At 38.8% G+C, this 25,084-nt stretch overlaps 1 protein-coding gene across 7 annotated transcripts in view; it reads right to left on the bottom strand.

Moving 5' to 3' along the window:
- The window catches only part of NPNT (nephronectin), a 74,555-nt gene that overhangs the window by 28,261 nt on the left and 21,210 nt on the right, over window positions 1-25,084 (bottom strand). For 3 of the 7 annotated variants that reach the window (XM_033856801.2, XM_019927767.3, XM_004328389.4), the window contains 7 exons: window positions 15,892-15,984; window positions 10,644-10,736; window positions 6,161-6,280; window positions 4,473-4,592; window positions 2,706-2,840; window positions 2,241-2,363; window positions 511-888 (listed from right to left, as the gene is read on the bottom strand). In XM_033856801.2, the coding sequence (XP_033712692.1) occupies window positions 511-888; window positions 2,241-2,363; window positions 2,706-2,840; window positions 4,473-4,592; window positions 6,161-6,280; window positions 10,644-10,736; window positions 15,892-15,984 (1,062 nt within the window). The remainder of the gene's footprint in view (window positions 1-510; window positions 889-2,240; window positions 2,364-2,705; window positions 2,841-4,472; window positions 4,593-6,160; window positions 6,281-10,643; window positions 10,737-15,891; window positions 15,985-25,084) is intronic. The other 4 variants (XM_004328390.4, XM_004328392.4, XM_073805013.1 and 1 more) reach the window with 3 other exon arrangements.

Below are 25,084 nucleotides of genomic sequence, written 5' to 3' on the forward strand. Positions count from 1 at the left end.
AGGATAGAATGCTAAGTGAAATAAATCTGACAGAGAAAGGCAAATACTGTACATGACCTCACTTACATGTGGACTGTAAAAAGAAAACAAACCCATAGAAAAAGGGATCAGATTTGTGGTTACTAGAGGTGGGAAGGGAAAACAGGATGAAGGTGGTCAAAAGGTACAAATCCAGTTATAAGATACACTAGTACCAGGGATGTAGCATACAACAATATACACAACAACGACTGTAGTTATACCTGCTGTATAACTTATATGGAAGTTGTTAAGACAGTAAGTCCTAAGAGTTCCCATACCAAAGAAAAAAAATGTGTTTTCCTTTTCTTCTATTTTGTATCTACGTGAAATGATGGATGTTAACTAAACATACTGTGGTAATCATTTCATGATACGGATAAGCCAAACCACTATGCTGTACTCAAACGTATACGGTGCTGTATGTTAATTACATCTCAATAAAACTGGGAATAAAACCCTCAAAAAAATGTGGTAACGTTTATGACTCACTGAACACATCTCCTCGGGGTTTCTGAGGCTCTGTCTGTATCCTGTTGTCAACTGTAATCCTTCTTGGAGACACAGTGGCAACTGGTGCTACACTTGTCAGGCTGGTGGTTGGTCCTCCTGGGGCTGCTGCTGGTGGAGGTGTTCTGAGTTCTGTGGGTGGGGCAGGCTGTGGCGCTGGCTTCAGGGCAGGTCTTGCTGTTGGCTCAGAGGTGGGCCTGCTGGTAATGACAGCAGGTACATAGGGTGTCTTCAGAGGCCACCTAGTACTTCTGACATCAGGGATCCAATTACTGTGTCCTCCATCACCCCTTGAAATGGTACCATTTTCCTTTGGTACATGAATTGGACCTGAAGGTTCAATCATGACTTTTGGAATATCTAAAATAGTAAATGTATTTAAATTAGTGTACAACCCTCTCACCTTAAGAAGTAAAATATCAAATTGTAAAAAAAAAACACATCAAAATACCTCATGCCAACTGGCTTACTTTTCACATTGAGAATATTCCCCTACTGTTAAGTCAGGCTGTTTTCCAAAAAAAATTAGTATGTGTGTGTATACGTAATATATACACACATATATTCATACACACATTTGGTGGATATACACAAAAATTATATTGTTTTTCTGTAATGAAATGTATCATCTGAAACATAAAATGTTTTAAGTATTTGTAAAGTGGAAAGAGAGAAGAATCAATGAGATTTTTAAATGCAGAGATATTTTAAAATTTTAAAATATGAGAACTGTATATTTAGAGTCTATGTTAAGTGTCTCCATGGTATGTGTATATTATAAAATCATGTTTAGAATTGTCTGAAGACTAATAGTTTTCTCTTCCACACTTTATATAAATTAAATTCACATAAATACATTTACATTAAATGTTCTACTCACTGTTTTATATTTGGTTTTCCTTCCCCTTTACTAATTTATACAATTGCTTTTTAAAAAAAAATTTCAGAGGTCACCAAGATCACCTGTGGAAACTCTGTCCTTGATTGTATTCACCGAAAGGAATTAATATTTAATCTTCTTGTAAGCATATATTCCAGACTGGGAGTGTAACTACATGACCCTTCAAAAATCCTTTAATCCTCATGATTTTATGCCCCATGATTTTCAGTAAATATTTTACTCCAGACATTTAAAAAATGATCTATCGTTGCATGAAATGTATGCTAAATTGTGGCCTTTGGTTTGTGAAACTTTCATCTTGGAGGGTACTTTTTTAATGTTTATCTACTGACATACATAGCCATACTACAAATAGAGCTTATAAAAATTTAAAAAGCAAAACAGTTCTGAACGTAGAGAAAATAAATATGGAAATGATTTTTTAAGAGCAGAATTGGAGGCATAAAACAGAGGAAAGAATATATTCAGATTATCCCACCATTATAATCTAATGTTAATGGCAAACATACATTTAAAATCAAATTCTCAAGGAGGGCTCTATACTTTCGTACCAGCTAAGGAGAAGCTACTGAGAGTTTAGTCAAGGAACTGAATGCTTTTAAGATTAGAATGTATTACTGAGTCTTTAATTTTTAAAACTTCCTGAGCAAGTGATTTTATTGTTTGTGGAAATCACGGACTAGTATTACTAGATATGAAAAGTGATATTCGTTTGATAATTAATCTTGTTCCTTATCTTTCCTAGTAATGGCCTTTGTGTAATCTTGTACTTCCTGCTGGAATTTAGAGCTGGGAGACAAGCATGACTCACAAACACAATTCAGTCCATCGCCCTGGTATCCGTCTTTACATTTACACTTGTAGGACCCGTGTACGTTGTAACATCGAGCAAAGGTGCTGCATTGATACTGACCAAGGGAGCATTCATCTATATCTGCATCAGGAAGTAGGAAAAGAGGAGGTTTATTTGGGAGATAAATATGATTACACATAAAATAAATATGATTATTTTATGATAAATATGATTACACCAAAAATACACAGTTTCAAATAAAATTTTTTTTTGCAATGTGAAGGTTCACGTAAAATTGACAGATAAAGAGAAGAAATAAAGTAGTGTGCGCCCAGAACTGCTAGTGTTTGAGTTTCACTTCTGTTTGTTTAATTTAATGCCAGTACCCTCCCCTGCCCTTGACATCCCAGTCATCACCATAATTAAGAGACCTTTCCGCTCCACAGGAAAAAACAACACAAAGCAAGGGTTGGGGTTCATTACCGTGACATTGGTATTTGCCTCCAATGTACATGAGGTCGAAGCCTTTATGACATTTGCAGATGTAACTCCCAAAAGTGTTGACACACTGCCTGTATCTAGGGCAGGAGGCTCTTCCAGTAGCACATTCATCAATGTCTAGAAACATAAGCCAATGCGTCTTAGGAAGGGCAACAGCACGTTCAGATGGAGGAGCTTTTAAAATACACTACTATCTGCAAATGGTTGTGCGCACGTAGTGGCTCATCATAAATGTTATCCAGCTGGTTGCCCTGACAGGCAACATAAATCCCATATCTCCAAATTTCAACTTATCCTTCTAAGCCAAGCTGTCCTCCTCTTGTACCGTATCTCAGCATGTACTGCACCTGTATCCCCCCCGCAGTTGCTTGAACTAGAAACAGGAGTCATCCTTGACAACCGTATTTCCCTTAACCTCAGCTGATTCTACCTCTGACAAATTCTTTGAACTCATTTACTCTGCTCTTCACCCACTGCCTTTACCCTAGCCCAAGCCACCAGGATAGACTATTCCAAGAGCCTCCAAACTGGCCTTTTCCCTGCCAATCTTAGCCTCTCCAAAGCATTCCCACTCAACTGTCAACAAATGATTTTATTAAGACATAAGAAGGGATTGTTCCCATGCTCAAAACTCTCAACTGTTTCTACTTGCTTTCTGAATTCATTCCTCATTCCTCATCACGTCTTTGACGACCTTGTAATAAACAGTCCTCACCCACCTCACTGGCTGTATCTCAAGCCACCCCCCACCCCATATGCTGTACTTAAGGATATGGTTTTCTTTCTTTCAGAACCTCAAACAGCCCAACCTGTCTTTCACTGCAGTGCTCTGCAACGTTTTCACCAGCTTGGCTGATTCTTCATGTGGCCAATGGTCCATGTCTAACTTCAGGGCTTTCCTTGACCATTATTTTCTAAAACAGATCCTTTTTGTTTTTTACTCCCTTAGTTATTCATATTAACACTTGGCATTGTTTGTAATTTTACTGAATATTTCTTTCTTTTCTGCCTCTTCCAGAGGATTGAAATCTTGTCTGCTTTGTCCATTACTGTATATCCTAGCACTTAGCACAGTGCCTGGTATATAGAAAGTACTCAGTAAATATCTCTTGAGCCCCTAAATACCTCCATTCATTCAGTGCTTACTACATGTGAGGTACCGTGCTAAGCTCTTTGCGTTCATGATCTCATTCAATCCTCACAAGGACATTACTCCCATTTTAAAGATGAGAAGACTGAAGCTCCAAGAAAGGAAGCCTCTTACCTAAGGTTACATATCAAGTCTATAGCAGAGCCAGGTTTAAGATCAAAGCCCAGACTCTTAACCACAATCTTTTACTGCCTTCCTAATTTACAGGGGGAAAAAAAAAAAAAACTAACCCTTTAGTGCAATACATACAGTCTAGCCCTGTCTACCAGCTCAGCTTCAATACTCATTGCCTCTTACGTCCTAGAAATACTGAGCTCTTCTTGTTCCCTGAATATTATGCTCCCTCTAAACTTCGATGCCTTTGCACGTGTGGTTTCCTCTGCCTGAAGCTTCCTCCTGTCCCTCATTTTTTTTTGGAAACAAAGTTTCCACGGTCTTTTCACAGAGAGAGGTCCCCTTCTGAGACATCTGATACTGTCTAAAGGATAGCTAATTACCTGATGTTAAGTAACTGCCCTTTTTCCTTCCGGCCATCACATTTCACTTCCTTCCTTACCCTAGAGAGACTGCTGATAGAGATGCTTGACTTTACAACTCACCCACACAGGTCCTCCCATCAGGAGCCAGCCGTAGGCCAGGAGAGGGGCACTGGCACCGAATTTGTCCTTTGACAACATCACAGCCATACTGACAGTTTGCCATGGAGCACGTCAGGGCACCTGGAAAGACAGTGACTGTCCGAGAGAGGCAGAGGGCATACTCTGTACCTCATATAACTATGTTTTCTACTTGTCCTGAAACCAGTGACACTGAATCAACAATGCAGATGAAAAGGGCTTAGTTCTCCAACAGTCTAAAGAAAGTCAAAAATAGGAGGAAGAACACAAAGACCTTCTTCCCTCAGGGATAATTAAGAAGGGAACCAGCTCTGTTAGCATCTGGGGAAGACCTTTAATGTATTTGAAGAAATAGAAGACAAATGTAAAACTTTATCTCAGAGAGATTATCTGGAAGCTTTTCCAGTAGCCAAGGAAATTGGAGCATTGAGGTATTTTTCCAGATTACTCATGTTAAGTGCTGGTCTTAACTAAGGCATCCAAGTAACTGTCTCAACCATCCATTAAACTTCTCCAGGCACAGCAGATTTCCCACTGAGTTGTACAATGTTAGAGGATTCTAGCATCACTGCCACATGTTAATAAACATGAACTCACCTTATTGCAAAAAGTTCCATGCTAAATATGCAATGATAAATAAAATTAGCTAACCTTTTTTATTTTATAAAATGCAACCCAGTTAGAGAGAGACAACTGATAATTAACTGATTGATAATTAACCAATTTAACTGACAGTTCAGTAAAATTAAAAATCAAGTCATCAATTGTTGGACATCATAGAACCACAATCTCAATTCAATGTTTAGCCTGCAGAGAATTTCAGGCCATTGTCTGTTTTATAAACACATCAAAATGATAGTAGGAAACACCATCCATTTCTTTCTTACAAAGACACACATGAAATCTACTTTTATGTTATTATAATCATTTTTTTAAATTTGAAGTAGGTTTTTTTTTTTTAAGAAAAAAACTTAGTCTTCAGACTACTATAAAGAAATGTAAAAATGAAGTGAGGGGCTTCCCTGGCAGCACAGTGGTTGAGAGTCCGCCTGCCGATGCAGGGGACACGGGTTCGTGCCCCGGTCCGGGAAGATCCCACATGCCGTGGAGCAGCTGGGCCCGTGAGCCGTGGCCACTGAGCCTGCGCGTCCGGAGCCTGTGCTCCACAACGGGAGAGGCCACAACAGTGAGAGGCCCGTGTACCGCAAAAAAAAAAAAAAAAAAAAAATGAAGTGAGGAGGTACTTATGGACGGTTTATACTCAATCACCAGGCTGGATGGATTCTCTACCAGCAAATAATTTAGTGTCCATCCTTACCAAGAGCACAACAGCCCTCAAACAGTCACCAATGTTCTTTTTCTACATGGAATAGTTCTATGCCCAGATAGAAGACAAGCAGAAAAGTGCTAGGAAAAACGTTAGAAAATACATTAGTTTTGTGAGTCTTGTTCTAAAGACCATTTCCGAATCAATTTAACATTGGCAGCCCTGACAAAAGAATGTTAGACATCTACAGTGGGCAACTCTTATTTTGATTTTCCATTCCTTAGGCACACATACAAACACGTGCTCACATCCTGTTTAGGAGGAGGGCTAGGAGGCCACTTTTCACACACTCCCAGAGCACAGCATGAAGTCAAGCCCAAAGCAGTTAAGATTCTTGACATACTTGAGCAGGATCCATCCGGCATAAGCATGTATCCGTTGAGACAGTAGCACTTGTAGCTGCCGTAAGTGTTCATGCACCTGTGCTTGCAGGGCCGCGGCTTCAGGCCACACTCGTTTAAATCTGAAAAGAATGGGGTTGAAGCAGAAATTTGACAAAGCCTCAACATTAAAGCAAACCACTGAAAATGCTTCTCTATTCCAAAGAATGAAGAAGAGGAGTCAGTCAAGCTATAGTAACCAGCCATTTACATAAGAGACAGAGTCTGTTCACAGTGTCTTCGTTTTAATGCTGGTTACACTGGGGGCCACCAGGAGTTTCCTATCAGAGGTGACCGAAAGCCTTATAATAATGGAAGGCCGTGTGAATTTCTGAAGCTTAAGTAATGTAGTGCATGGGATCTCTGTTTACAAAGGACAGTTGGGAAGATTCCCCTCACAGACACGTGGCTTATCCTCCCTAGAAAGAGCAGAGCACAAACCATCTTTCTGACTCCAGAACCTCAAAATATCTGGGTGATGCTACTAGATTCACTCCTGACAATGTGATCTTCCTATTTCAATTTCTTCCTGTCTCTGTTTAAAGAACATACTGTGTGAGCCTATCTTAGTTTACAGAAAGTACATGGATTTTTAACACTAGACTGCTTTGACCTTCCCAAAGAAAAGCTCTTTTTTCAGAGGATAGAAGCTCATTGAATTAGAGTGATCAATACTGAGGTTCCTCTTGTTCAATCTTATAAAGTGTATATTGATCTCAGATTAAAGAAGAAATGTCAGTCTCCTACTTTAGTAAAGCATTTGAGTCACAAAATAAAAAAAAAAAAGACCCTCCAACATCATAGTTTCATTCATTCTGCAGTTAGGAAGGGCATAAAGAAATACTAGTGGATAATATATAATAGATTATCATTATGTATTTCAGGTGTATGGGTTTAAATATCAATATGAAGTGGGTAAATAAACTTCACTTGAGAATTTTCCAACTCAAGTTGAACACTGCCTCAAGTGAAAATAAATCTCATAATGACAAATATACACTGAAACAGTAATGTCCAAAATACAGACTTCATTAAGAAGAAATGACGTGTTTATTTTGTCTGCACGGCCAGCATAAGTACCTGATTAGCATAATTTAATTATCTACTAATCCATATCGTCAAATCAGAAATAAGGATATTATCTAGTCGCAAGTTGTTTTCAAATCTAACCAAATTTAAATCTTGCCAACTTGGCCTTTTTTCTAACCTTCACACAACTGTAAGCAGATCTGCAGCTGGGTGAAGCCTGCGGAGGTTACATAAATAAACCAGACGCCTTCATCATCTCCTATGCTTTCTTTAATTTTAAACGTCATACTCTCTTGTCCAGTCAAGGGTATTCACTTCACTTCTCATATTCTTCTACCTTGTATTTTAATATTTATTAAAAATTAGAGTCAGGGAATCTTTTCTCATGTTCTAAGAGGAGTTAATTATCATGCCTAATATGTCCCTGCAGATTCACATCTGGCTTTGAAAAATCCCTGATTGACATTATAGTAAACAGTATTTAAATCTGAATATATTGTTAGAGAAAGGCTTTGTGTTTTAAATATTCTTTTGTACTTAAGTAGAAATATAACAGAATAGTACAACGAATAACAGAGTAAGACTGAATCCTGTACCTCAAGGGTAGGATACTGATGGATATAAAATGTGTCCATTAAGAACCCTTAAGTTTATTCTTAACAAGCCCCAGAAACTTCCGTGAGTTCCTGATGGGAACTGGTTAGATATTTATAGCTCCAGGCAGCTCCCATACAAGGTGTATTTACGCTGATGGAAATTTCTTCAGACGCTATGGCCATGAACTAAAGCTGAGGCCACTCCAGTCTTGGCTGATAAAGGGCCCCTTACGATGGCTATGAGAGTCTTTATGATCCAGACTGGGGTTGCTGGTGGTCTTCAATCCAAATTTATCTTTCCCTTCCCATACGCAAAAGCACTTTGGGGTTAAGAATCATGAAACTGAAAGGAAATGTAAAATCGATAAGATGTCATAATTCCAATAAAAAGACCCAAACCAACCTGAGAATCACCTATGAAATAATATGGAAAAGGAAATAAACAGGCAGCATTCAGTGGGCAAATGTAGAATGCTTGTTGGCTATTTTACTATTAATAAACTGACACGTAAGTATCCAGATAGGCTGAAAGCAATTTGAGAAAGCTGTACTCTAACCATCGGTGACGGGCTGGATGACACTCCCTAATAGTTAGCTGGCTGCTGTCGATGTCCCCCGTGACTGCTACCATTGCCACTGACCACACGCATGTGTCTCCTAAAAACTTCCCACTGACCCTTACAAAACCACTGCAGAAACGATGAAATAGGATTCCATAATAATCAACAATGATCAATTTTTACCAAATATCAGAACTTTGCTAAAGCAGGAAGCTTCAAAAGATTAAAAGCATCTGGTGTCCTGGTGATGAACTTTTTCCTCAATATTCAGGGTTTCTAGTCTATGATTATTATACCTTATTTTCTTACTGACCAAATGCCTTATAAAATTGAGTTAATACTTGCTGCTTCCAAAATGTCTTGGATTATAGACCTAGTGACAGTTTTATTACTATCAGATTAAGTCAGAAATTCAAAAATGACACTTCCAATTTATAGTAAATGCTCCTATAATAATAAGCAAAATGTAGAGAACAATTACTCTTGATCTCACTTTCTCAAATCAATCTCAAAAGTTGATAAGAGAACGTAGGAAGAAAACTTTAGTGCCTTTATTTTAAATTTACTTAAATCTTGCTCTTTTTTCTAGAAGTTTGTGATGTAACATACCCTATAAGGAAAATCTATGATAAAAAACTAATGAATTTGGGCTTCCCTCGTGGCGCAGTGGTTGAGAGTCCAACTGCCGATGCAGGGGACACAGGTTCATGCCCTGGTCCGGGAAGATCCCACACGCCGCAGAGTGGCTGTGCCCATGAGACATGGCCGCTGAGCCTGCGCGTCCGGAGCCTGTGCTCCGCAACGGGAGAGGCCACAACAGTGAGAGGCCTGTGTACCGCAAAAAAACAAACAAACAAAACTAATGAGTTCTATCATGTACCTATCTTACATCAAGGACAGAACTTTACAATTAAACCACTTATATTCAAATGCTTAAATTGTTGTATATACAATTCTTAAAGAGCATCTATTCCAGTCAGGAGCATATTTTAGCAAGTTGGTGAATTCAGGAGCTTGGGTTGGGGGAGAAGGGGAAGGGGCTGGTTCAGAACAAAAACTGCAAGCTGCGCAGCATTATAATTACACTTCAGGAAGAAAAAAGAATCAGAAATTTTATTAGCATGCAGACACTGAAAAGTGCTTGAAAATCTGGAAGAGATTAATTGAGTATGATAGCCCAATGGATTTTTAAGGAAAATAATCTTTCATTCATTCAATGTAATTTAGACCATTTTTTTCCCTTTGAGGCTTAAACTGTGCAATGTCTCAGAAGTCTAAGCTTTTACTTTTATCTGACTCAAGTGGAGGTCACAGGCAAACAGATCTCAATATGTCAACTGCCATAACTTTTACTCTTTAAATTTTTAATTATATACTTCCATAAAAAATTTTTTTAAAAGAAAAAAAAATTTCAATGATTCTGAAATTCATCCCATTGCCCTAATTTCTTGATCCAAATGCATCAAGCTCCCTATGAGCAGAAACAGTAATTAATAATTTAAATGAGTTTAATTCAGTCATTCTAAGTTCCTAAATGTATGAGTGAGTGAGGAATAAAGTCTTTTAGAAATACTGTAGAGTCATACTGCCACCTAATTTTTCTACAAAATCTTCCAGCCTAATGAAGACATTAATACTTCTGGTGTTTCTATTCTCACACCAGTCCTGTAGGTGAAGAGAGCAGGAGTTACTCTCCTTCTATTACGAACTGGTTTGCTAAGACTTGCTCTCAATCATTGAGCTACTTCAGCGCTGTGCTAGAACCAGAACTCAGGCTTTCTAGTATCACAAAATGTTCACCAAAAGAAGGAAGCTAATGTATGGTTTGATTTCCAAGTGACCTAAAAACTCTACACCCCAAATGTGGTCATGGGGAAGAGGACTTGAGCGCTTCTAAAATCTATTTAGCGAAAGTCATCAAAACCCCAATCTCAGGTGCTTTGGAATTCCTGACTTCACCTACACAGGAAAACAGAAGTTATTTTGTTATCTGATTTTTTAGAAAACATTTTGAAACCCGGAGAAGAAGAAGAAAAGCAACGGATACTTGAGGCAGGGAAAGGACAGCAGAGGCTCCAGGCATTGTAGAGCACAGAGAATCAGCACCAGGTGACAATTCCTGATACTTGCTTCACATGCTCAGGAATGTGGAGGACTAGGTACTCCGGGGGTGAGTCTTCAGAACATTGGCAAGAAGTGACAGCACTGCAGGAAGCCGTGCAGGTGGGAGGAGCAGACCACCTGAGATAATGCACGCTCACCCCTTGAAGGTAAACTTGTGGCTTGATGATCCAGGGGTTGTGAAAGAGGCTGTTCACTGCCTTGGTCAAGAGGAGTTGGGTACAAGTGTTCGTCTTCACACCAGGAAGAAGGTAATAAGAGTCAACTTTGAACTGATGTCATTTTTAGCCCTAAAAATCTTTATAAGTGTATATTAAACAATTACATAAAGTTGGTGGAGTTCAAAAAGAATGCTTTAGATACTTTACAAAAATTAGTTTCTAGTTCTTCTGGTTTCTCTTTTTTAATTTTAATTTCTGTTCCTTAAAATTTATCACTGCTATTTTGTGTCCCAAGAACACACAAACATTATAAGTTAACATCCACGTACATCCTCATATCGATTTTTTTAAGCACCAGAAAGGAGATGGTCCTTTTTCAAAAGATGATTTTAGTCATCAACACAGACAGAAAACTCAGAAAAACAGATTATGTAAAAACTGATTATTATCAACCTGCTCTGTTTAGGTACACCTAGGTCTTATAGGACCAATTTAAAATCTTTTCCTATATTATTATGTTGTCCAATAGTTTAAAACACTCCAGAATTATGCATAAATTTATGATTTGCATAAAGATCTCATTTAAGTAAGTAACACAATAGATCATGGATGTTTTAAATCAAGTGTAAGAACTATGTCACATTTAGGTCACATTTAATTAGAATATACATAAGACACCCCATGCAAAGACGGACAGGACTGAGATATCTGGGGCTGGAAAAAAAAGAGAAGAATGCACATAAGATGCTTTCTGCAAAAAATGGTAACTGTGGCCATTATTACCTAACCAAAATATTATAAGATGGGTGAGACCCAAAGTAGAGTCAAAAGGCAATCCCATCCTGTTTCAAGACTTCATCTTATTAACAGCCAGTTAAACTTCCAAATTAAATGAACATTGGTTCCTGGGGTTGAAACCACATATCATTCAAACACTAAGGCCTTAAGAAACTCCCTTAATATTAGGGTTAAAGCACTTCGACTATTGTGCTAAGGAAAGCAATCAGCTGAGGCTTAACTAGCTCACCAAAGTTTACCGTCTGGTTCTGTGCTATAAGATACCGATTCTTTCCTCGGGGTAAGGAATTCAACACGTGAAACATAAACCATGTCAAAACATTAATAACTGATATTTATAAATTGTTTCTTCTGAAATTATTATAAAGCATGCTGTAAATTCAAAAGAATATCTTTCATTCCCGAAAATATGCAATGATATGGTATATGACATGCCCCAAATTATTCTCTAATGGGAAAGTTATGAAAGGTTATTATCTATAATAGTATCCCTTTTTAGCTGAGGAGATTTGTATGGGTACAGAGACTCAAGGAGGGGGGAAATCTGAATGAATTAAAATTACCAGAGGGCTTCCCTGGTGGCGCAGTGGTTAAGAATCTGCCTGCCAGTGCAGAGGACATGGGTTCGAGCCCTGGCCTGGGAAGATCCTACATGCCGCGGAGCAACTAAGCCTGCGCATCACAACTACTGGGCCTGTGCTCTAGAGCTCACAAGCCACAACTACTGAAGCCCACGCCCCTAGAGCCCGTGCTCCGCAATAAGAGAAGCCACTGAAATGAGAAGCCTGAGCACCGCAATGAAGAGTAGCCCCCGCTCGCCGCAACCAGGGAAAGCCGCGTACAGCAACGAAGGCCCAAAGCAGCCAAAAATAAAAATAAATAAAATAAATAAATTTATTTAAAAAAAAATTACCAGAGAAAGTAAGGTGGGAAAAAGCAAATCTTGCCAGAGTTCAGGTTAGAATTTCATCTACCACGAAAGGTACCTTGTGCCTTACAGAATATGGTCAGTCCAAGGCCATGATTTGATACATGATCTGGCTATGGCAAATCCGGAGAGTAACTCAGAGGCAAGCAAAAGTCACCACCAGCAGATTCACACTAATCTTGTAACCAGTCTGCTAACTTAAGCCTGTTCCACAGTGGGCCTGCCCTGCTATCCCTGCTGCTCCCCAGGCAGCTCTGAAAGCACTCATCTACTCAAGCTGTTCACTCAGCCAAGCAAGTTCCCAGGGGGTGAGTTCCTAAAGCACACAGCTCGCAACACAATTTTTAGCGGATATAATTTTTGCCTTATACCAAAACCTACTTTTAATCAAATGTTAATTTCCAGTTCTGTGGAAATTAACTATTTCAAGTATACCTCTTCTTAACATTTCTCTCCTCAAGAAAAAAGAAACTAGGGACTTCCCTGACTGTCCATTGGTTAAGACCCCACGCTTCCACTGCAGGGGGCACAGGTTTGATCCCTAGTCGGGGAACTAAGATCCCATATGCCTCGTGGCCCAGCCAAAAAATAACAAACAAACAAAAAAACCCAAAACAAACAAACAACACCCCCGCCAAAACCTCTGTGCTTAAAAAAAGAAAAAGAAAAAAAAAAGAAACATATTTGACTTCCCATATCTCTGAGGCATGTTTTCCATTTTATTAAAATGTATGGTCTGAATAAAAAACTGTCTAAGTTAATTTGTTATATAGCAGATACAGACAATTTGCTCTAATAACGTTTCTGGGGGTCTCTGGACAGCTCTCCCACTTACCTGGCTCACTCCTGGCCGCCTCTCTCACTCTGACAGATAGTCCACGGATTCAGAGACTAAGGAGCTATACCAGACAACTCCATGGAACTCTTTCCCATTCCTATGGTGTTCAGGACCAAAAGCCATTATATGAAACAGTCACTAAGCAAATATTTAATGTGCACTTATCATCTGCAAATCATTTTGATAAAAGTTTTCGGGAACCTAGAAATCAGAGGGACCCCACAAAGGGTTCCTGCTCTCAAAGAACATAAACCTTCCCATCAAGAACTTGCCACAATTGCTTTTATGGTAAGGAAGGAAAAGAAAGAGATGATTAAAACACATAGGTTTAATATGGACTGGAATTTTATATTCAAGACTGAACCTGAAATTACATCTTCAGTGGCAGCACTATTTTTACAGGTGTCAAATCCCATTTTGCCACTAATAAAATCCTCCTCCCCCTAACTATATTTAGTTTTGGGAGGCAAGATTTCAACTCAGTATATTATATTTTTCTTAAGAGAAATGGGTATGTATTGCAGGGTAAAGTACATGGCAAACTGGTTTTCTGAAAATAAGAGATACCCAGAGATGGATCCATGTTCCAATGATAGTTTTAGTGTCTGAAGCACATTAAAGTTGAGGTAGTTCCTGCAAATAAATGTAAATGAATTTCTCTGCAATCTCAACAGTGGCTGCTTTTAATAAGTCTTCTATGTATACATTCCTGGCATCAGGACAACAAAGTTTTATGGTGTTGACATATTAAGGGAACCTTTGATGGTTTACGTTCAGCACTTAAAAAAAAGAAGCATGCTGGCACTCTCAGATGAACACCGACAACTCAATAATCAGAACTGAACATGCTGCTACTTGAGAACTTACACTGGAGAGGAAAAATCAAATGGGTTTTTAAAAGAGTGAACTGAGATAATAAGAACCCCACTTATTTTGAAAATACTACCCACGTATGTTAGGTAAATTCCAAGTTAAAAAAATATATTATTAGAAAAGAAACTTTGGAAAATATCAGCTATCAGTCAAGTAGCTGATACTAAAGAACACACTTTAAAATAAACAGCTTGTCCTACCATTGGACACGTCACATTTTACTAACATGGATTTCATCTGGTTCAGGAACAATTACATATACTTTCAAATTTCAGTGTTCCTAGTTCTTGTGAAAACTATGTAAATCATGAGTTTACATGACACACTTAAAGGAGTATCAGATACTGAAGAATAAGAGTATTTCAACAAGATTATTTCTGTATCAGGTGAGGCCAACTATGTATCTATGGGACAGTTACACCCTACATAACTCTTTCATTTGACATTTAAAATGCTAGGAAAAGGACTTCCCTGGTGGTGCAGTAGTTAAGAATCCGCCTGCCAATGCAGGGGACACAGGTTCGATCCCTGGTCCGGGAAGATCCCACATGCCACGGAACAACTAAGCCCATGAGCCACAACTACTGAAGCGCACGTGCCATGGAACCCGCGCTCCGCCACAAGAGAAGCCACTGCAATGAGAAGCCTGCGCACTGCAACAAAGAGTAGCCCACGCTCGCTGCTACTAGAGAAAGCCGCACACAGCAACGAAGACCCAACACAGTCAAATAAATAAATAAATAAATAAATAAAATTTTAAAATGCTAGGGAATATTACTTTAAGGAATAGGTGAAAAATTTTACTCTTTTATCCTTGCATCTTTCTAGTGAAATCTAACCCTATCTTTTCTTTATTTCTGTATTTTTCTTTTTAACACCTAATGGTAGAAAGTTTTCGGTTGAAATTAATGAAAAAGACAAGTCTTGTCAGCCTTGTAATGCAGGATGCGTCAGAGGATCACATTTCCAATGACGTTTTCTTCATCCAAAACTACACTGGTAGAAAGAACAGGAGTTATATAGACAATTGCTCTAAGTTGACATAGCAGATCTTTTACCAACTACTTTTGTGAACTTGGACAAGACACTGAATATCCCTGATGTCTCTTCAAATGAAAAATGAAATATTATTTATAGCTTATTATAATAAATAACACTCTACCTCCTAATGCTATTGTAGTGATGAAAATAGATAATATATGTAAAATACCCAAGCACTGTGAGGGCTAAATAATGATTTGCTTTTATAAGCATCTGACGCCAATTAAAAATAACTTGCTAAGTTAATCAAAATCCTTCTCAGAGGAACATTACAAACTGGTCAACAGTTGAAGGGAATTTAATCACAAAGATCAAAGAGCTCAGAGTTGGAAGGGACCTCAAAATTTCAAGCCAAACCTCCTACCTGACTCTGAGTATTAAAGTGTTTTCATCTAACAGAGATCCAAGGAGGCTATCAATTTGCCAAAGCTTCCCAACTAGTTAGTGGAAGAACAAGGAGAAGCAGAATGTAAGGCTTCTAAGGTTACTGATGCTGCAATTCTCTTTTTCAAAATCCATTTTCATTATTAATAGTGAATAAAAGTATAAAATTATTTTAATTGCACTCTGATTAAACAGATTTTAAAAGATTTACCCTTATTATATTTTTGTCTTTCAGCAAAATGGCATCTCATATATTTGGTGACAACAGTTATAGAAAAGTGGTTTGCATGAGAACTTAAATTTTTATATGAGGCAGGAGTAGAGAGGGCTTGTGACTGTTTACTTGTGTCACACAGTTTCCCTACCTTGATTGCAGGTTTTGCCGGCATATCCAGGATGACACTTGCACTTGTTTGGTCCGATGCATTCACCGTGTTTGCACTGTGGCTGGCACACAGCTGTGAAAAAAGGATATCATGCATTATTTCTAGGTCAGGAGCATGTCAACCAAGTAGAATCTACGTCATGTACTAGTTTTATAATAAAAGAAAAAACTAAGAACTTACAATAGAGTAATAGAAATATACAATATCATTGTGTACTGGAGCAGTAAACATTGTCTAGACTACAGACTCACACACGTGTTGTGTGTGTGTGTGTGTGTGTGTGTGTGTGTGTGTGTGTGTGGTGTATTACTTGGGGCTGAAAATTTTGCTAAACTTGAGGACAATACTCAAATAGCCAAATAGAAGAAAAATTGGAAAACTATGCATAAACACAACAGATGTTTGTCAATAGCTATCCCTTTATAATAACCTGCACCCATACTTTCAAAATCATTTTCTCAAATGTGCTTCAAAACATAGTTCTTAATCCAAAGATACCGGTTAAGTATGAACTCCAAATAAATTTCCCATTAAATAATATTTTATTGGAAATGGTATTTCCAAGAATAAAATGGTTCAAAATGAATTAAAAACTAAAACTAAATATTTTTGAAACCTCAACTTAAGAATACTTCCGTCATTTTGCCCATTCTTAACCTTAAGTTGCATCGTAATTGCTCATCAATCTATAATACACTTTCTACAGCCTATCACAGAAAATAGAAAGTTCTATTTTACATTTCCTGTCTTCCATCAACTGAGTCTGTCTTCCTTCAAGACCCCAAAATGCTATAAATCTTCATCACTCAAATCTTTTCACAGTCTCCAATTCCTACCAAGATACTGGTTAGAATTTATTCCGTTTATACCGCGATTCTCAGCAGGGGGTATTTTTGCTGCTGCGTATGGGGCATTTAGCACAAATGGAGACATTTTTTATTGTCACGCTGGGAAGAGGGTGCTACTGGCATCTAGTGGGTAGAATACTGGGATGCTGCTAAACATCCTACAATGCTCAGGTAACCCCTGACAGAAACAAATTGTCCAGCCCAAAACGTGATGGTGCCAGATTGAGAAATCGCTCTATACCAAATATACGTATCGTGCTACACCAGATACTAAAATAGATGAAAAATAATTGTATAGTGTGGTCATTGGTCTCATAGAGCTTACAGTCTAGACGAAGAGACAAAACAATCATGTTTTAAATTCAAGGCAATATTTATGTATGAGCAAAATTGGTGGCACATATGAAATTCGGGAAGAAATCATCACACAAGCATATCCATACAGAGTTGCACAGAAAACCTCGAAGGAGAGATCTTGAGTTGGATCTTGAAGCCAGGGGAGACAGAGAAGAGAGCGGACCACCCAAGGCATAGAGAACTGTAGAGCCAAACAGGCCATCATTTATTTAGAGAACACTGGGGAGGCCTGTCAAGCTAAAGAGATGGGCAAATGCTGGGGGAAGAGTAAGAGGTGGGCAATCATAGGTGAGTGGTACCAGACGATGATGTTCCCTAAATTTCAGATTGAGGATTATATACTTTATCTATAAATGAAAACTTCATCATCATCAGGAGGATTACCTGATAAAATAAAAACTCTGGGAACGTGAGCATGGTGATGATACGTGGGATAGACTGGAGTCTAACTGACATGCAGAAGGCATGATTTGTTCTTGGGACAGGAAGGGATGGGCTTCAGTAACCCCTGAGTGAAGAGCAGACAGGTCTTGAGGACCAGGTGGAGTGGGGTCAACAGTGACCCTGTGTTCTCCAGTCCCTCTCACATTAGCCCATGCTCTTCTCCATTCTGGGAGATGCTCCCATTTTCGGACAATTCTCAAACATTCCCTTCAAAACTCTAACACTCCAGTGAAGCTGATGTGCGTGTTATTTTTGGTGTTTTCTACATTCCCTCATTCAACTCTCACCAACCCTTCCCTCGCCTGGCACTCCACAGGCTTTATTTGCCAGTCTTACTTTCAGGCCTTTCCTACCTGTATATTTGTCACCCCAACTGGACCCTGTACCATGATTAATCCTTACTGCTGCTCGGTAGGTATTTAATGCAAAAGTTTGCAGAGAGAAAGGGTGAGCAGAGTATAAATGGTAGAGAAATGCAATGGGGAAATTCATAAAAATCTGATTTTAGATACGGCATGACATTCAACAGGAAACAATTCTGTTCAGATCTGTGAGAAGAAATGCACTACCTAGGAAGGCCTTCCAGTATTATGCTTCAGTCAATTATATACCTGGTAGATGGTTTATACGCAGTTTTAAAAGCAAGTCCCAGAAATAAACCACCTTTTATGTAATTTCCAGGCCCAATCACCAAGAAATGCAAGTTAGAAAGAAATTTCTTTAATCTTAAAAAAAGATGTTGCATAAATTCTAACAATTATATATGAATACAACCTGAATGAATCAAGTTATCACAGAGGCATCCAAAGTGCCATATTTAAAAAGAAAAAGTAGTATATCAACTACACTTGAATAAAATAAATTATTAAAAAAGAAAAAGTAAACACCTCAAAATAATTAAATGCAAGTCTAGGTAATAACCTCCCCAAATAATTGGAATTTGAAAACATCTCAAAAACATGAAAAAGAAGTTTAGAAAGTACCACTAAAAATCATGAAAAAGTTTATTTATGAAACAAATGTGAGGCGCTCAGGCTGTGTTGCCTTTTGACCCACTGACCAGCTTGAAGAGCATCCACTTACAGTACTTTCAGGTGCTCTTCAGGAACAAAGGTTTTTATTGTCACCCTCCCTTTCTCATTGTTTGTTCTCAGTGGAGTGCCCCAATCTGGGGCACATCAAATGCCCTCATTCCAAGAGACCCAGGCTGTTAATGTTTCTTACATGTTTAGGGAGCCAGTATTTTCAAACAAACTGCTGTTTGCACGTCTACCCAACAGACTATTCACTGAAGTAACCAACGACCTATATATTAGCCAACAGGTATTAAATGGAATAGGATACTCACAATGCTGATGTAACCAATTTTTTTTCTCTTACAAAAAGAACACCCTTTGAAAACGGTTGCACAAAAGACTATCTCCTATTATCTTGCTGGCATTAGGTCTGCAATGTGATGTTCAGTCCAATAAACATGAACTGAATATTTAACACACGCAATTATTCTGCTAGGCAAGTGAGGGTGATGAAGGAATCACAGAGGATTTGAAAATTAACTGTGAAACTTTAATACACTGGCTGAAAGCTAACAAGGGCTATGATAGATGAGATAAAAGATGGGGGGAGGGGCAGATCATAACTGTGACTGAAGTCAAAAAGAGTCATGTACCAAAATGTTCATTGCAGCTCTATTTACAATAGCCAGGACATGGAAGCAACCTAAGTGTCCGTCGATAGATGAATGGATAAAGAAGATGTGGCTCATATATACAATGCAATATTCCTCAGCTATAAAAAGAAATGAAATTGAGTTATTTGTAGTGAGGTGGATGGACCTAGAGTCTGTCATACAGAGTGAAGTAAGTCAGAAAGAGAAAAACAAATACCGTATGCTAACACATACATATAGAATCTAAGAAAAAAAAAAAAAGGTCATGAAGAACCTAGGGGTAAGACGGGAATAAAGACACAGACCTACTAGAGAATGGACTTAAAGATATGGGGAGGGGGAAGGGTAGGCTGTGACAAAGTGAGAGAGTAGTATGGACATATATACACTACCAAATGTAAAACAGACAGCTAGTGGGAAGCAGCCGCATAGCACAGGGAGATCAGCTCAGTGGTTTGTGACCACCTAGAGGGGTGGGATAGGGAGGGTGGGAGGGAGGGAGACGCAAGAGGGAAGAGATATGGGGATATATGTATATGTATAACTGATTCACTTTGTTATAAAGCAGAAGCTAACACACCACTGTAAAGCAATTATACTCCAATAAAGATGTTTAAAAAAAAAAGGAAATGTGATCTGAGCAACGCCTTAGAGGTAAGAGGCAGTGATAGTTGGGATGGGAGACAAAGCCTTTCAAACTATGAGCAAAGGATGGGGAAGGACAATGAAGGGAGTTCTCAGGGAGCACCACGGCTCTGGTGGAGCTACAGTACAAAGGGCTTAGAACAGTGGATGGCAGCAAAAGACAGGGCTAAGGCAGGTCTTAAAAAGCACTGGTGGCAGAAACTGCTGGGTGCTTACTAGTACTATTTTCTCCTTCTTCTTGAAAACAGAATGGCTTTTTTTTTTTTCTGGAGGGGATAATGAGTCAGCAGTGGAAAATTATTCCCTATCCTCCCTGACATATTTGGGTAGCCAAGAGACTAAATTCTGGTCAATTGTATGTAATCAGAAGTTATTGGGTGGGGCTTTTGGAACTTAAAAGCTACTTAAAAAGGTGAGTCTGTCATACAGAGTGAAGTAAGTCGGAAAGAGAAAAACAAATACCATATGCTAACACATATATATGGAATCTAAAAAGAAAAAAATTGGTTATGGAGGAGAACTTAGGGGCAGGACAGGAATAGAGACGCAGACATAGAGAATGGACTTGAGGACGTGGGGAGGGGGAAGGGTAAGCTGGGACGAAGTGAGAGAGTGGCATGGACTTACATACACTACCAAATGTAAAACAGATAGCAAGTGGGAAGCAGCTGCATAGCACAGGGAAATCAGCTCGGTGCTTTGTGACCACCTAGAGGGGTGGGATAGGAAGGGTGGGAAAGAGACGCAAGAGGGAGGAGATATGGGGATATATGTAAATGTATAGCTGATTCACTATGTTATAAAGCAGAAACTAACACACTATTGTAAACCAATTATACTCTAATAAAGATGTTAAAAAAAAAAAAGGTGCCTGACAGGTGGCTCCTGTCTTCTTGCCTGGAATATGGAAGTCATGGCTGAACTACAGCAGCTACTTTGTGATCATGAGGTGAATCTTGAAATGGAAAAGAGGCAAAGCTGGAAGTCATAATATTAACCCTAAATGGCCATCCAAGTAATTTAGGACACTGGTCTTTGTGTCAGTGTTACTTGTAGCCGAACGCAATTACAATACAGTTACAATTACAATTCCTAACTATCCTTGAGCACAAGGCTGAGGAATCTGGACTTAATCTGTGTTTACCATCAAGCCAACAAATGCTTTCTTTGGATACACAGGACAGAAATGTTATGATTAAATCTTAGTAAAGAAATAAAATTTGTCAAAGTTATCTTATACCTATAATATCATATACTTTAGAAGTATCTAAAGAATTTCATTTCTACATCTAAAAATTAGATGAGAAAATACTTAGCCACCTTGAGACTAGAGGAAAATGATTCCCAACTTCATGTTCAGACCCACATTTTGACAACCCACTTCACTGTAATGTGAGTTCTTAGTGGCCAGCACACACCAACCTTCACAATCTTCTGTGAATAGGTCAGGAAAGAAATAAAATAAGTGGACTATCTTTAGTAGTCTATTTTAGAATGATCTTCTCAAAACATCAAAAATAGATGAGACACTGATTTGTAGGAAAGAATGTGTCTGTTGTCGCTATAGTTTAATCACAAAAGTCAGCATTGTTTCTCTGACCTCCACATGGATCAGTGACAAGAAGTTGGGCCACATTTGGTCCACTGGCCACTAGCATCCACATATGCTTTGGCAGCTCAAGAAATAAAATTCAGGTGAGGATCACAGGTAGTCAATTAATGACAGATTCTTTTCCCCCCAAAATCAGATGCTGGAATTAAGGTCAAATGGGCAAATCACACTCAAAATTCACTCTCTAACATTCCTGCAACACGATCTCCAAAGTGCCCTTAAAATAACCCCTAAGTCATTACTTTAACTAGAAAAAGAAACATGTCTCAACTGGCAAAGCAAACATAGCTCTTTAATGTCACATGTTCCAAGCCTCTTCTGTTTGACTGCAATCTAAGACTTTACTCTTAAAAATTCATCCTAACTGATGTAACTGGGGTTCTGAGAGTTGGACAATGTTTTCTGACACTGAGTTGGACAATGTTATCAAATAAGTTGGGGGAAAATTAAACTCCCACATCAGTTCTATATAATATTTCTTAGGTAATCTAATCACACTTGGGAGTCAAGTGCCAACATTTGTAAAAAAAATAAGGACATGTTGAGTTGCCCAAGCAGGTGGTGGCTCTGGAAAGTGACAAGGGAAAAGCCAACTCAACCTCAGGTGTTGTTGTAACTTGAAAATGATTTTTTTTCTTTCTTTTTTAGTTTATTTTTATTTTTGGTTGTGTTGGGCTTGTGGGCTTTCTCTAGCTGTGGTAAGCGGAGGCTACTCTTCATTGCAGTGCGTGGGCTCTAGGCGCGCGGGCTTCAGTAGTTGTGGCACACGGGCTCAGTAACTGTGGCTCATGGGCTCTAGAGCTCAGGCTCAGTAGTTGTGGCTCATGGGCTTAGTTGCTCTGCGGCGTGTGAGATCTTCCCGGACCAGGGCTCGAACCCGTGTCCTCTGCATTGGCAGGCGGATTCTTAACCACTGTGCTACCAGGGAAGCCCAAAAATGATTTTCTTAATGTAAATAAGATTGTCTTTCGAATCCTAAGAATCATTTGTAATTTTTGCAATCTACATCATGTTGCTATTCAGACATGGAACACTAAAAGCAGAAAAAAGAACCTTGTCCTCCAGAGTCTGTAACTTAGAAACAGGTGACATAAAGTATGCAAGTTGGCCTTGGGAGAGAAAGAGTAGCTGAAAGAGGCATTAAACCTTGAATAATAAAAGAACCCACGGGTCCAAAGTGATTCTAAAAAAGAAGAGAACAGGGCTCCTCTTTACAGAATGCAGTGAACACGCAGAAGGAATGACAGAATCTGAAAAAAACAACTTTATAACCACCATTAAATAATTTGAGCAAAAATTATCCAAAAGTTTGTTGGGGAACAGGATATTCAAACAGTTTCAATGTATCACCCCATAAATTACTTACTAATTACAAAGAGAAGAAGGTGCCTTTCAGTGGAAAAATCTGGTAGTCAGAACCTTAATCTAGTGATCAAACTTAGCACCACCAGTAATAGAACAAACTGACATTATGTGCAATGGGAATGTTATAATATATGATCACCTAGTAATATTCTTGCAAAAAAGGTTTAACTAGTATCTAATAATGAGGAAACCTTAGACAAATTTAGATTGTGCAATATTCTACCAAGCAGTTGACCTGGACTCTTGAAAAATGTTATTGTCAAGAAGGAAAAAAAATAGTAGATCTAGAACTCTTCTGAATTAAAGAAGACCAAAGAGGAATGTCAACTAAATGAAATATGTAATCCTTGATTGGACCTGGATCAGAAAAAAACCATAAAAATCATCTGGAGGTAATTTGGGAAATCTAATTATGGACTGTTTGTTACATTTCTTAAGTGTGATAATGGTATGCATGCTGAAGGATATAGGTACAAAGAGCCATTATGTCGTAAGTTACTTTCCAATGGCTCACTAATATGTGTATATGTGTGAGTGTGTATATGTGTGTGTGTGTGTGTATATATAGAGAGAGAGAGAGAGAGAGAGAGAGAAGAGTGTGCATACATGCAAATATGTAATATGTTAACAACTGTACATGAAGAGTATATGGCTATTTACTGTTGCTATACTTTCAATTCCTCTGTGGATTTGAAATTTTCAAACATAAAAATGGGAAAAAAATTATAAACATGAGTAGATAATATGTATACTTTGACAAATATTTCTTAACATGTGAGCTGTTGCTCACTTAGTGCACTCTAGAGAAGAGGGTAAGGCACACATGCTGGAGTTAGACTGCTGGGTCCCCGCTCTACCACTTGGGAAATGAGTGACCCATGCAGATTACCCAGCTTCTCTCTGATCTAAAATGAGGATCATAGGTTGAACCAGGGGAAGTTGTCAGCACTGCCATTTTTTACTTACAAAATAGTAAAGCAACATGGTGCATATAGAATTTACCCATAGGTTTACTGGGATGATTAAATGAGAAAATCCAAATAAAGTACTTACAACAGTACCCATCTCATAGTAAGAGCTCAATATAATGTTATCTATAATGAGAATTATAAGAATGACAAAGAGGAATAGCTACAGTGTCTAAGAAACTGTATTAAGAACTGGGGGTGGGGCTTCCCTGGTGGCACAGTGGTTGGGAGTCTGCCTGCTAGTGCAGGGGACACGGGTTCAAGCCCTGGTCTGGGAGGGTCCCGCGTGCCACGGAGCGACTGGGCCCGTGAGCCACAACTACTAAGCCTGCACGTCTGGAGCTCCGCAAAGGGAGAGGCCGCAATAGTGAGAGGCCCGCGCACCACGATGAAGAGTGGCCCCCACTTGCTACAACTAGAGAAAGCCCTCGCACAGAAGCGAAGACCCAACACAGCAAAAATAAATAAATAAATAAACTCCTACCCCCAACATCTAAAAAAAAAAAAAAACTGGGGGTTTCACCATGTCACTCTCCCCCTTATACTCACTGAGTCCTCACTATGTTTACTTATCATTACACTTATCATACCGGTTCAAACTCTCAGTATGGCATTCAACCCCACAGTTCATAATTTGACTCCTGTCTGTCCCACCAGCCTCATCTCCAATCATATCCACAAACAGACCAACTGATGGCAGTTCTCAGGAAGTAACATACTCTAATACTTGCATGCTTTTACATGGAATGTCATTCTTCCCCTTGTCTGATGGACTAACATCTAGACAGACTTCAATACCCAGCTTAAACAGTATTGGCTTTTGCCCCTCCTGAATTTGGAGCCCTCCTCAGCACTTTCCTAAACCTCTGTGCATACCCCTGCCATAAATTTTATACACATATATTGATATATACACATATATCATGCTTTATTATCACAGTTATTCTTCTTATCCTGCTCCCCCACTAGCTTTGAGCTCTTTAAATACACAGTACCTGCTCTGAAATCTCATACAGTCTCCTGACAAAGACAGACATGACAGGTGTACAAGGTGTTAAAAGAATATAGAAGGAAGAATTTCTCTGCAGACAGGAGGGAGTAGGAAAAATGTCAGGAAAGGCGGCAGGAAGAAATGTGAACTGAATCTTAAAGGGTGAGTAGGAATTCACCATGTGGCTGGGTGAAGGGCCTTATTCAGAACAAGCAGCATAAGCAAAGCCAGAGAGGCATGAAGCAGCAGAGGGTCTGGCAATGAGAGGGCAGT

This window comes from Tursiops truncatus, chromosome 5 (genome assembly GCF_011762595.2).
Source record: "Tursiops truncatus isolate mTurTru1 chromosome 5, mTurTru1.mat.Y, whole genome shotgun sequence".
In the NCBI taxonomy this organism is placed as follows: Eukaryota; Metazoa; Chordata; class Mammalia; order Artiodactyla; family Delphinidae; genus Tursiops; species Tursiops truncatus.